This window comes from Ziziphus jujuba, chromosome 1 (genome assembly GCF_031755915.1).
Source record: "Ziziphus jujuba cultivar Dongzao chromosome 1, ASM3175591v1".
Lineage (NCBI taxonomy): Eukaryota > Viridiplantae > Streptophyta > Magnoliopsida > Rosales > Rhamnaceae > Ziziphus > Ziziphus jujuba.
Window position 1 is genome coordinate 18,352,843 of NC_083379.1, and position 12,138 is coordinate 18,364,980.

Here is a 12,138-nt window from a genome sequence, read left to right on the forward strand (position 1 = left end):
AATGCATCCAATGCTAAATTAAACTTGGTTTCTAGGAGAGTGCTGGCTATATACAAGAATGAGGATCAAGTTCAAAGAGAAAACATCTTCCACACCCGATGTGAAATCCATGGTAAGATTTATATTATGATAATTGATAGTGGAAGTTGTACAAACATAATTAGTAACATTGTGGTTGATAAATTAGGATTAGCTATAATTAAACATCCCGAACCTTATAGATTATAATGGCTTAATGATAGTGGTGAGATGAAAGTGAATAAAAAAGTCAAAGTAAAATTTAGCATAGATAAATATGTGGATGCTGTTTTATGTGATGTTGTGCCTATGCATGCTAAACATATTCTATTAGGTAGACCATGACAATTTGATAAAGATGCTACTCATTATGGTTGAGAGAATTGTATTGTTTTTAGATTTAAAGGTAAGAAGTTCAAGCTGGAGCCATTGACCCTAAAGGAGGGTTTTAGAGACCAACTACAAATGCAACAAAGGAGGGAAGCCGAGAGGCTCAAAGAGAAGGCTAGTATGGTACCAATGGTTTCACCATCCATTCAAGAGGGGAAAGGTAAGCTTGCGGTCCAAGATAAATCCTCTAAAACCCTGGTTGAGTGGAAAAATTATAATAAACCAGAGAGTGAGAAATTTGGTGCAAAAGCCGAGAATGTTGCAAAATTCAGTGAAACCATGAGTGAGAAAGGAAAAATAAAATTTTTTATTTGAGTTTTGAGGATGTTAATAAAGCAATTTTGAATAAGAAATCATTGTTGGTAATGATTAATAAAGATGCTTATTTAAAGATGTTTTTGTTGTGTAGAACTTGATCTGCATTGTTGAAAGCTTTACTTAGTGGCAATTTGAAAATTTGGGAGAGATTATTTGCTAATATTAAAAAGTGTGATGAACTTATATTTCTAGTCTTTGTTGTGATGGTGTTTGACCCAGGAGATTTGGTTTGGTTGCACTTAAGAAAGGAGAGGTTTCCAAAACAATGAAAGTTAAAGCTTATGCCGCGTGTGGATAGACCTTTTCAAGTTTTAAAGCAGATTAGCGAGAATGCCTACAAACTTGATTTAACAGGTGAGTACAATGTTAGTGCCACATTTAATGTTGCTGATTTATCTCCTTTTGCTTCAGGCAATGATCTTAATTTGAGGACAAATCCTTTTCAAAAGGAGGGGAATTATGAGAATCCGCCTGAGCCTGTACAACCAATAACCTGCTAGGGTGCTGACCCGATATGGATGAAGACTGGGCCGATCATTAGAGCTCAAACCAAGAGGTTTAAGGACAACCTAGGAGCATTTATACATGGCTTAGTTAATTCTTAAAAGAGCTTTTCCATATCCAAAGATACAAAGCCTGCTCTAAACATCCGAGTGTTGGAACCGATACGAACCCGGGTAGTTGTTTTCGTGCAAATTTGGACTCCGAGCAGCAAGGAATGGTTCCAACACTTCATGAACTTAATGAATATCATTAAGAGGACATGGAATCCAACCAATGAAGAATAAAAAGCATCGAAAAAGGAGTTGTACGGATAGTGATGCGAATCTGCCCGAACCCGCACAACCGACAACTCGCTAGGGTGCAGACCTGATATGGATGAAGACCAAGCCGATCACTAGGGCTCAAGCTAAGAGGCTTATGGATAACCTTGCTGACTTTATCCAGGGGGTAATTCGATCACAAAAGGGCTTGTCCATATCTAAAGACACAATGCTTGTTTTGAGCATACAATTGGTGAAAGCCGATACGGACCCGGGTAGCGGTTTTGGTGTATTTATGGATTTTGAGCAGTGGGAAATGAGTTCAAATCTTCTTGAATTCACTTGATGTCACTAAGAAGTAATGGGAGCTCATCATGACCGAAGCTTTTTTGGTCATTTAAGAGGTGTACGCATGAGAGAGAAAATGGCCGGGTTTTGCTATATTATTTGGTAGTTTTACTATATTTTGCTGAGTTGACTTTTTCTCTTTCCTCCAAGCAAAGGCAACATGTGTAATTCCATAATAATCTTATTTGGCATCCTAAAAAGCAATAGAAGCTGATTTGGAGCTCAAATTAGTCAAAAATTGATCAAAGTCAACTTAGTCAAAAAGCTAGTATTCTAGTTTCCTAATTTGATTTTTATTTTTTGTTTTAGGAAATTACCTTGATTTTTGGTTTTTATTTATTTATTTGCTAGAAAAATAATTTAGGAAATTTATTATTTTATTATTGTCATTGTAAATTACTTAATACCTAATTCAAAATAAGGGAATAATTAATCCAAATTAGATTAGGAAAGGGTGTGAAATTAGGCAATCTCCCAATTGGATTCTATGTTGGCCAAAATTTCCTAATCCTTTTAGGGTTTTATTTTGTTCATTCAAAGCCTATTTAAAGGCTTATTTTCAAAGAGAAATCAAGCTTGAATTTTATACAGAAAATTATTTGTGAGATTGAATTCTCTTTGTTCTCTTTGAACACCTAAAACATCATTAGTGAATGAGTGTTTTAGTTTTGACTTATCAATAGGATAACCATCACCTATTGTGGTGTCTTAATTATATACCAAGGTTTCTAATTACAGGTTATTTAGGGGTCAAGGTGACAATTATAAATTGAACTTAATTAGATCCGGACTAACATAATACGGGTTTAGGAGCATGTCGTCCTAGGTTCGTATAAGATAGCATCTCAATTTGGCCGAAAATGTGCTGTGTTGCCATTGGCTTTGAATTTTCTTCTTGTTTGACTTATTTCAATCAAGGAGCAACGTGTGGGAATCATTATTAATCATATTTAGCATCCTACATGGCATATGGAAGCTGATTTGGAGCACAAACAAGCTGGAGATTTGTAACACCCCGTATCAAAAAATATACATGATTAAACAAGTTTGACCAAATTGACTAAGTTTGACCAAGTTTGACCAAGTTTGACGAAGTGAATAATATATGGTTCAAGTTAACTTTTTCAATAGCCAATATTTTTGGTTTGACTGAGGTACCATTGTGTAGATGTCATCGATACAAGTTCACAGACTGGCGGCACACCAAGTTCTGAGTTACGGATAAAAAGTTATGGTTCTGAAAAGTTTTAAGCGTAACTTTTATATCAGTGTCCAAGCCAGTCCCCAATTTTTGTCTGTTAGTGATTTAGGCTCTATATAAGCCTCGGAAAGTGTGCCAAACAGGAAGAAAAGCCCAAAAATACCCATTTCCTCTCCAAAACCCAAGAAAAACACCCCAGAACCACGGGCCCGAACTGACCGTTTTTACCTCCAACCAGGTTTACGCTGTTTGACCCATCTCCGGACACCACCTTGCTACATGCACCAGCCAGAGAGGAGCGGGGGACGGAGGGGAGCTCGGCCGCAAAATTTCACTGTCACCGATCGCCGGACGCACCAAGATCGGGCCGGAAAGCCCGACGGCCAAAAATTTTCTCTTTCCTCTTTTCTTGTGTTTTTCGGCCAATCCCGCTCAACCCATACCTCTATCCCACCATTTTTGGACCCCTCTGAGTCCATTTCCATGGTTAGATTGCCCAAAATTCCCACCATTTGAGAGATCTCTCAAGTTCAAGTTCGGCCGAACCTTTACGTCAATTTTTTGGTCACCAGAGGAGCCACCGGACCAAGGTAAGACCATTGGTGAACTTCTTGTCTCTTGGGCTTTCCGCCAATATAAAGTTTGTGAATTTTGGAGGTCGTTTGATAATTTTTCCATTTTTGGATCAATTAGTTAATTTTCGAATAAGTTGGGAACTGTGTTTGGATAAAATTGGTCAAATTAGTTAAAATTGGAGTTGAATTAGTGAAATTGGATATTATTAGAACCCATTAGGTGGTTCAATTTTGAAATATTAGGTTTCGGGTGAAAATCCCCAATTTTGGGTACCGGATCCTAAGGACACGCGGTATAATTGGACTGTCTGGTGTCCAGTTTATGCAATTTTGTAGTACTGTAAATTATTTTGAGACATTTGGACTATACAAGTGTCTCTGGTTTAGTTGTTTGGAGCCTGAGGAATATTTTATTATATTACAGGCATTCGAGTTGAGCCTGGAGGCAATCCTGTAGAGGAGCAGGCATGAGCATCTACAATACTGTGAGTAGTTATATCATTTTTAAATAATTGGGGTATATAGTATAGTATATATGTGGTTTAAATATTTTACGTATATATCATTTAATTGAAATGTTGTTTTATGCATATATAAATATTTGCTTTCACATATATGTGTTATTATCATATGTGACTTTTGATAAGTGATTTTCAATTTTAATGGGTCCATAAATGGACTTGTGGTATTTAAATATCTTGGTAATTAAATTGAGATTTTAAATCATTTTGGAAACTATTTGGTTTGAGAAACCAGATTGAAAATCATATAATTTTAAGTACGATAAAATATTTTATAATTTTATGTGCTTAAAATTGGTTTATGGTGAATATATTTCACTGTGGTATTTCTGGTTTTCGTATGAAATGATGTTTTGAGATTTTGAAGTATTTAATTAAGCGGTGGAAGTTTAAATATTAAATTATGATTTATGATACAGTATCGTTTGGAAAAGTATATATATAGTCTTACAAGATTGTTTCATGTATACTGTATTGGTTGTTTTTAAATTGATGTACCATGTAATGCCAATACCTTGGATCAGTATTATATTATATTATATTACTACGCACTGGGTTTACTACGGCGCCGTGAGATTGGTTTCATCCAACGGTTATCTATTATTACCATGGACTGTGAGGTTGGGTTTATCCGACGGTTTATTATTATTGCCACGGTGCCATGAGGTTGGTATCATCCAACAGTTTATTATTGCCACGGACTGTGAGGTTGGGTACATCCCGACGGTTATTTATTATTTCTACGACACCGTTCATATATTGAGGGTCTTGAGGTGGGTGTATCCCACGGTTTGTATATTGGTACATCGTATGGTACATTGTATATGTTTGTGTATATTGTTGATTTACAAATATTGTGGTGATTTCTGTATTTTCATATTTATTTGGTGGAACTGTATTTATTATAGTTTATGCTTAAATGTTTATATCTGGATTTGAGACATTTCATAATATCACAATGATTGTTCATTCATACTTTTAAGCATCGGTTTTTATGATATTAATTGGGGTACAAGTTTGGGTTTTGTGAAATGATTTTTAAACGGTGAACTTTTCAACGAGTGGTATGAGAGGTCATGAGAGAAAGATTTTTCAAAGATAAATCATTATTTTTCTATTATACTATGCCACTCACTGAGATTTTCTATTATATTATACCACTCACTGAGATTTCTTTATCTCACGTTTTATTGTTTTAAATTCGTTCCCCTAGGGCCAGGCATCTAGTAGTAGTCTATCTTGCGCATAGCTTATCGCTTATTTCCTTCCACTACGGCAGCCGTATTTATCCTTTCTTCACCTATTGTTATCTTCTGGATTTATTTAATATTTATTGGTACTCATAAACTTTGTTGACACGCTTAGAATGCTCTGATTTTAATTATGGGACTCAGTAGAGACCATGGTACTCATGTGTGTAGTTATGACCTGTAGTACAGTAGGCCGGTTGTGGACTTATTTATATATATATATTGAGGTATTAATCTTAATGCTGGTGTTTGATTATCTACATTTTTAAGGTGAGGTTCCATTGGATATTTTCTAGGGATTGTCCAGTGGGACTTCATTAGGCGGGATCACCTAGAAGGTCCTGGGAGGGTTCCCGGAGCGGGTCCTGTCAATATTGGTCAAAGATACTTTAGTAGTCAAACCAGTCAACTAGTTTCCTAATTTGATTTTGACTTTTTGTTTTAGGAAATTAGTCTTTTATTTGGTTTTTATTTATTTATTTGTTGGACAAATCAACTTAGGAAAGTTATTATTTTATTATTTTCATTGTAAATTAATTAATTTCTAATTTAAAATAAAATAATTAATTAATCAAAATTAGATTGGAAAATGAGGAGACTTTCGGCCATATTAGGAATCTTCATTGCATGGTCGGTTTTACCTATTGTAATTAGGATTTATTTTGTTTTCTCTTAACCTATAAAAGGACTTATTTTCTAGGAAGAACACACAATTAATAATATTCAGAATTTATTTTATGAAATTGAATTTCTTTTTATTCTATTGAACACCTAAAACACTATTAGTGAGTGAGTGTTTTAGTTTAACTTATCAATAAAAAAATCCATCACTTATTGTGACGTATTCGATATACCAATGTTTCTAATCACAGGTTGGTTAGGAGTTGAGGTGATCGTTAGAACTTGAACATAATTAAATCGGGGCTAATATAATACGAGTTTAGGAGCAGATTGTCCTACGTTCATATCAAAGGATCTTATAGTAAAATCCAATAAACAAATCAATCCTATTATTAATACAAATAAACCTTATAAATGAGTCATATGATTATGATTAATTTGTATAAAATTATTTAATATTGTGATCATTTAAAGTTGCATAATTAAATGAGTATTCAAGTTTTATGATCAAAGTTTCGTAGTGAGAACATTTATTAGTACCAAATTGAAGACACCATCCCATGACACTCCACGAGATTGCGATAAGCTACCACAATCACTAAATTTGTGATCAAATTTGTGATCTTAAAATACTCCATCCCATGGAACTGGGGAAAAAAACTTTTAGGTTGGGACCTTAAAACTATATATTATTTTATAAACAAGTTCTAATAAAATTGTTTCAAAAAAAGAAAAGAAAAGAAAGAAAAGGTCCCAACCAAATTAGTACTTATTGCTATGGTGACAAGTAATATACGGAGAGCATTTAACTTTAGAAAATAGGGAAAAAAAAATAGAAAATTCATTTCTCAACTTTTACTCATGTATCAATTTGCATTCTAAATATATTTTTTTATTGCAATTTTCCTCGAAACTTAATTATAATGTCATATTGTTCCCACTGTAATCCTTTTTGTTAGAATTTGACAAAATTTACCTTATAAAATACAAATAAACTATTTATATAAATATTATCTTTTAGTTATAACTTTTTTCTCAAGAAAAGTTGGAAAAAAAAATGCCACTGAAACAATTTTTATTATTGTTATTATTCAAATTTTTTATATTAATTTTGATTCAAAATAAGTTATAATTTAGTTTCAAATATCTTTAAATTTTTAAAATTTTTAAGTAGATAGTAAATGGGTTCAATTATAGTGAACCGTTAGATTCAATATATTTAATATATTTAATGTGACATATTTGATGTAACCGTATCTCATTTAGTTAAATAGTTAATTTAAATATTTGACCTTTTGTCAAATTCTATTAAAATATTTTAGAGAGTGGACAATTTGACATTATGAAAAAGTTTAGGGGGAAAATTGGTTAAAAAAAATTACAGGGCAAATTGAAACATGGACGAAGGTTGAGGGGAATAATTTGTAATTTTCCCTAAAAAAAGAAAACGAAATGAATAAATATTTATTTTTTGTTTAGCAAATGAACTTTCTAATTTTCCCACAATGACCGAGCGATCGAGTAAAGAAAATATCTTGGGAATAGTAGTTTCACATAATTCCTCTAAACGTGAAAAATGTGCGTCTAATCAATAGGAGGCAAAATACTGTTATAGCGGAAGTTTCCAACCAAAAAATGCATATTCATATGTTTTAACAAATGAAATTTCTGATTTTCCCACAATGACCAAGCGATCGAATAAAGAAAATATCTTGGGAATAGTAGTTTCACATAATTCTTCTATATTTAATGATATTGTTAACTAATTAGTTATTGCAGTGTAGACTTCTAATTTTAACAGTAGATGACGGTTTGAAAAGGAAGAAAAACAGGCTTCATTAAGACGATTTTCTGCTCAATAAATAATGGTAATTAAAGTCGGATAACCTCTTTTCTGCTGGCTCAGATCTTTGGACTTTTTGTTCTCTAACCTTCTTCAGTCTAAGAAAAGTGACATACCAAATATTGTTTGAATAACAAATTCAAAGATTATATTCCAAGATTTCCAAAAGTACGTCAATGTCACCCAGCAAAAATCAACCAGAGCATCACTTTTTTATTTCTTTTGGACTTTATCTCTGATGAACTGGACGCATATCAGAAATGGATCATTATCCTTTAACCTTACGTTAAAATGTCACATTTTAGCTGTTTCTACAACATCTTATAATTTTAAACCTTAAACAGGGTTCAAAGGCTATGATAAATCTTGGAGGGCTGAGATTTCCAATTTCCTTACTATGCGGGGCAATGATGCGCTGGCTTGACTCAACTTCAACAACCATGTCGGGTCGTCTGACATTTACATCCCCGCAACCAAACTCAAATTTAATAAAGCTTGAAAATTTCCCCTTTTTTGTTTTCCAGGAAAATTTACAACTTTAATCAATGGCAGTGCTCTTACGTCATCGCAGCATGGATACAGGACAATCCCAATTATTTGCACCACTCGCCCGCGATAAACGTGAAAAATGTGCTTGTCTAATCCATAGAAGGTAAAATAATGTTATAGCAAGTTTCCAACCAAAGAAACCATATTCATATGTATATGTACATATATATGTCACCGCACTTCCTCAATTTTTCTTCACTGTGATACCAAATTAATTGATTGTGTTTCCAAAATGGCACTCTCTTCTCACCCCTTATTCGCTTCCTTCAGTCCCCCAGTTGCTTCCAATAAAACTTCAATTACTGGAGATTCTAACCATATCAATTTTACGCCTAGTGCACAGAGATGGAGCGTTGGCAAACGCAACCGGTTCCTTTCTAGTACTTCCCTAGAAACTTTTCATGACCATCAAACTAAATCCTCAAGCATAGTACGTATTTGAAGATCCTATATTGTACTGCTTTATTTGTGTATTTCTTTTCTATGATGGTAATAGTTGCTGATTGATCTAGCATTTTGATTGCAGTATGACACCAGTTCGAGACATGGAAAAAAGTTAGAGGTATTTAGGCACGTACTCAGCAAAGTTGGAGAAGACCCACTTGAAGGTTTGAAAATGATCGATGCTGTTCAACGATTGGGCATCGATTACTATTTTCAGGAAGAGATTGGAGCAATCCTACAAAAGCAGTTTATGATGTTTAATCATAATAGAGATTGTAATTATTGTCTTCATGAGGTCGTGCTTCGCTTTCGATTGTTGAGACAGGAAGGATACTTTGCCTCTGCTGGTGAGTATGAATTTGTTTTAGGATTAGTTAATTACATTTTAGTATTTTTAATCTTTATTTTCAATTTTCAAAATAAAGTTCATAATAAATCAATCCTTAATAAATTGAAAAATTAAAAATTTAAACTGCTATTTTTCATAGTTAAAAAATCTAAATTACAAAATTTTAAATGTTAAAAGTACTAAAACCCAGTTAAACGTTTCATTTATATAACAACTACTGCCAATAAATAGTTATTTGTCATTGCATATGATCGAGTAATTTTAATCATTCAATTTGCATATTGTATAACAGATATATTTGATTACCTTAAAGACGACGAAGGAATATTCCAGAAGAAACTAATTAGTCAAGATATCAACGGATTGATGGGTTTGTATGAAGCTTCACAACTAAGCATAGAAGGAGAAGATCTACTAGATGAGGCTGGAAATTTTAGTGGTCAGCTTCTAGCTGCATCCATTGCACGTCTCGATCATCATCAAGCGAAAATTGTCGAAAATACATTGCGGAATCCCCACCATAAAAGCTTGGCTAAGTTCATGGCCAAGAACTACTTTGTTGGTAATAACTCTCAAGGTTCAATTAAATGGATGAATGTTTTGCAAGAACTGGCCAAAACCGAATTCAACATGGTCCAATCACTACACCAGAAGGAAATTTTTCAAATTTCAAAGTAATTAATAATGAATTTAAATCTGTATTATATATTTTTGTGATATAATTTGAATTGCTTATATGGTCACTAATTATATGGATATATTTGTTTGAAATGCATGGTAGATGGTGGAGAGATGTAGGGTTGTCCAAGGAGATGAAGTTTGCAAGAGATCAACCCCTTAAGTGGTATATTTGGTCCATGGCTTGTCTCACAGATCCAAGCCTTTCACAGGAGAGGGTTGAGCTTACAAAACCCATTTCATTTATTTATATAATAGATGACATTTTCGATGTCTACGGGACGCTTGAAGAACTCACTCTTTTCACTCAAGCTATCAATAAGTACGTATATATATGGATATTACTCAACAAAAATATATAAATTATACAATGAGAGCAATTAATATTCAAATTGATTATTATATGGTATTGATAATGAATTTATATATTGTGTATCCAGATGGGACATTGATGCTACAGAGCAATTACCAGACTCCATGAAGATATGTTTCAAGACCTTAAATGATATGACTAATGAAATTAGCCAAAAAATCCATCAAAAGCATGGATGGAACCCTTTACATTCTCTTCGAAAGACGGTAATTAAATGTCATCGACGGTTCATACTTGATTTGTAATCAGTCCGGTAGGAAATAAATAAATAAACATTTTTTCTAATATATAATATGAACAATATTGAATGCAGTGGTCCAGTCTTTGTACGGCATTTCTGGAAGAAGCAAAATGGTTTGCAAATGGGAAGCTTCCAAAAACAGAAGAATATTTGAGAAATGGAATAGTAAGCTCAGGAGTGCATGTTGTGCTGGTCCATGCTTTCTTTCTGTTGGGTGAAGGTCTATGCAATCAAACCGTGGAACTTGTGGACGACATGCCACGGATTATATCCTCTACAGCATCAATTCTAAGGCTTTGGGATGACTTGGGAAGTGCCAAGGTAATAAGGACAAAGTGTCCTATGTCTTTTCAATATACTATATGTACGTATGTCTTACCACTTTACAATATAGAAACTAATTTACAGCCAAAAATTTAAAAGAAAAAATCAATATTTCTTTCTCATTTTAAGAAATTAATTATTTCAAGAAAATTGTTTTATAAAACATTATCCAACTGGCAGTGAGAAGTGACACTTGAGAAAAAGGAGAGACATTGAAAATGTACCACTAATTTTTTCTTTAAAGAAATCATGGGTTTGGGACCTCTAGTTGTTAATTTAAATAAATTTAGGTTTAATTACTCCAAATATGTTAATTTATTAAGCCCTTTTTTTTTTTTTATCCAATTACAATGTATATAATATATATGTATATAAATATACGTATATAAATGAATTTATTACAGGATGAGAATCAAGAGGGGCATGATGGTTCATATATAGAGTGCTACATGAAGGAACACCATGGGTGTCCAAAGGAAGAAGCAAGACAGCAAACTATGAATATGATTTCAGAAGCATGGAAGTGCCTAAACAAAGAATGCCTCTCTCCAATGCCATTTCCTCTAAGATTTGCAAAGGCTTCTCTTAATCTTGCAAGATTGGTTCCCTTGATGTATAGCTATGATGACAACCAATGCCTTCCTACTCTCGAGGAGCATATGAAATCCATGTTCTATGAATCCGTGGCTATCTAAATTTTCTGGCTATTTCAAAGTGTTAGGTATAATCAATAACTATCTACATACTTTGTCTCTTCGATGTATATGTTTCTCTTAATTTAAAAGAGAATTAATAAAATAGATAATGCAGGGTGCTCAACATGATCATTTTAAGGTTTAAAACAATTTTAGCTCCTGCATTTTGAAACGATTCAATTGCAGTTTCTACTTCATAACAATGCATGAGGTCTGTTACTCTCACTCATACAGGATTATTAAATTACCTTTACACCCTTGAAAATTAAATTTAAAATAAATACAACTTGATTAAAAAAGAAAAGAAAAATTATTGATTTTGTTTTAAAAAAAAAATTCTCTCCTCTTTCATCTTCCCCTTCCTTGTATCTTCCTCCCCTCAATCTTCTTTCACTTTTTGGATTCTAGGTATATTGACCCAAAATGCTAACTCCATGGAAAAAAATAATAATAATAAATAAAAATATTCTAAAATCAAAAAGTATTGGACTACAAATTAAAAACATTATTGATCCAATTCTAAAATTAATTTTCAATACCTCCATCAGAAGAAAAGGACAAATCCCCAATGAAACGAATCAATTCCCAAAGAAAGGAAAATCTTTTACCACAAGAGGAAGTCGCTTTATAGATCGA

At 33.1% G+C, this 12,138-nt stretch overlaps 1 protein-coding gene across 1 annotated transcript; it reads left to right on the forward strand.

Moving 5' to 3' along the window:
• The first annotated feature begins 8,555 nt into the window (after positions 1-8,555).
• On the forward strand, positions 8,556-11,634 carry LOC107421470 ((3S,6E)-nerolidol synthase 1). Its single transcript, XM_016030724.4, has 7 exons — positions 8,556-8,828; positions 8,925-9,189; positions 9,484-9,865; positions 9,973-10,191; positions 10,310-10,448; positions 10,556-10,804; positions 11,212-11,634. The coding sequence occupies exons 1-7, from the start codon at positions 8,631-8,633 to the stop codon at positions 11,500-11,502; spliced, it is 1,743 nt and encodes a 580-aa protein (XP_015886210.3). The 5' UTR covers positions 8,556-8,630; the 3' UTR covers positions 11,503-11,634.
• Positions 11,635-12,138: the final 504 nt, after the last annotated feature.

Coding starts and splice junctions, on each gene's coding strand:
- LOC107421470 (XM_016030724.4), top strand. CDS start 8,631: ATGGCACTCTCTTCTCACCCCTTATTCGCTTCCTTCAGTCCCCCAGTT. Junction 8,829..8,924: donor AAACTAAATCCTCAAGCATA/GTACGTATTTGA, acceptor TTTTGATTGCAG/TATGACACCAGTTCGAGACA. Junction 10,805..11,211: donor ATGACTTGGGAAGTGCCAAG/GTAATAAGGACA, acceptor AATTTATTACAG/GATGAGAATCAAGAGGGGCA.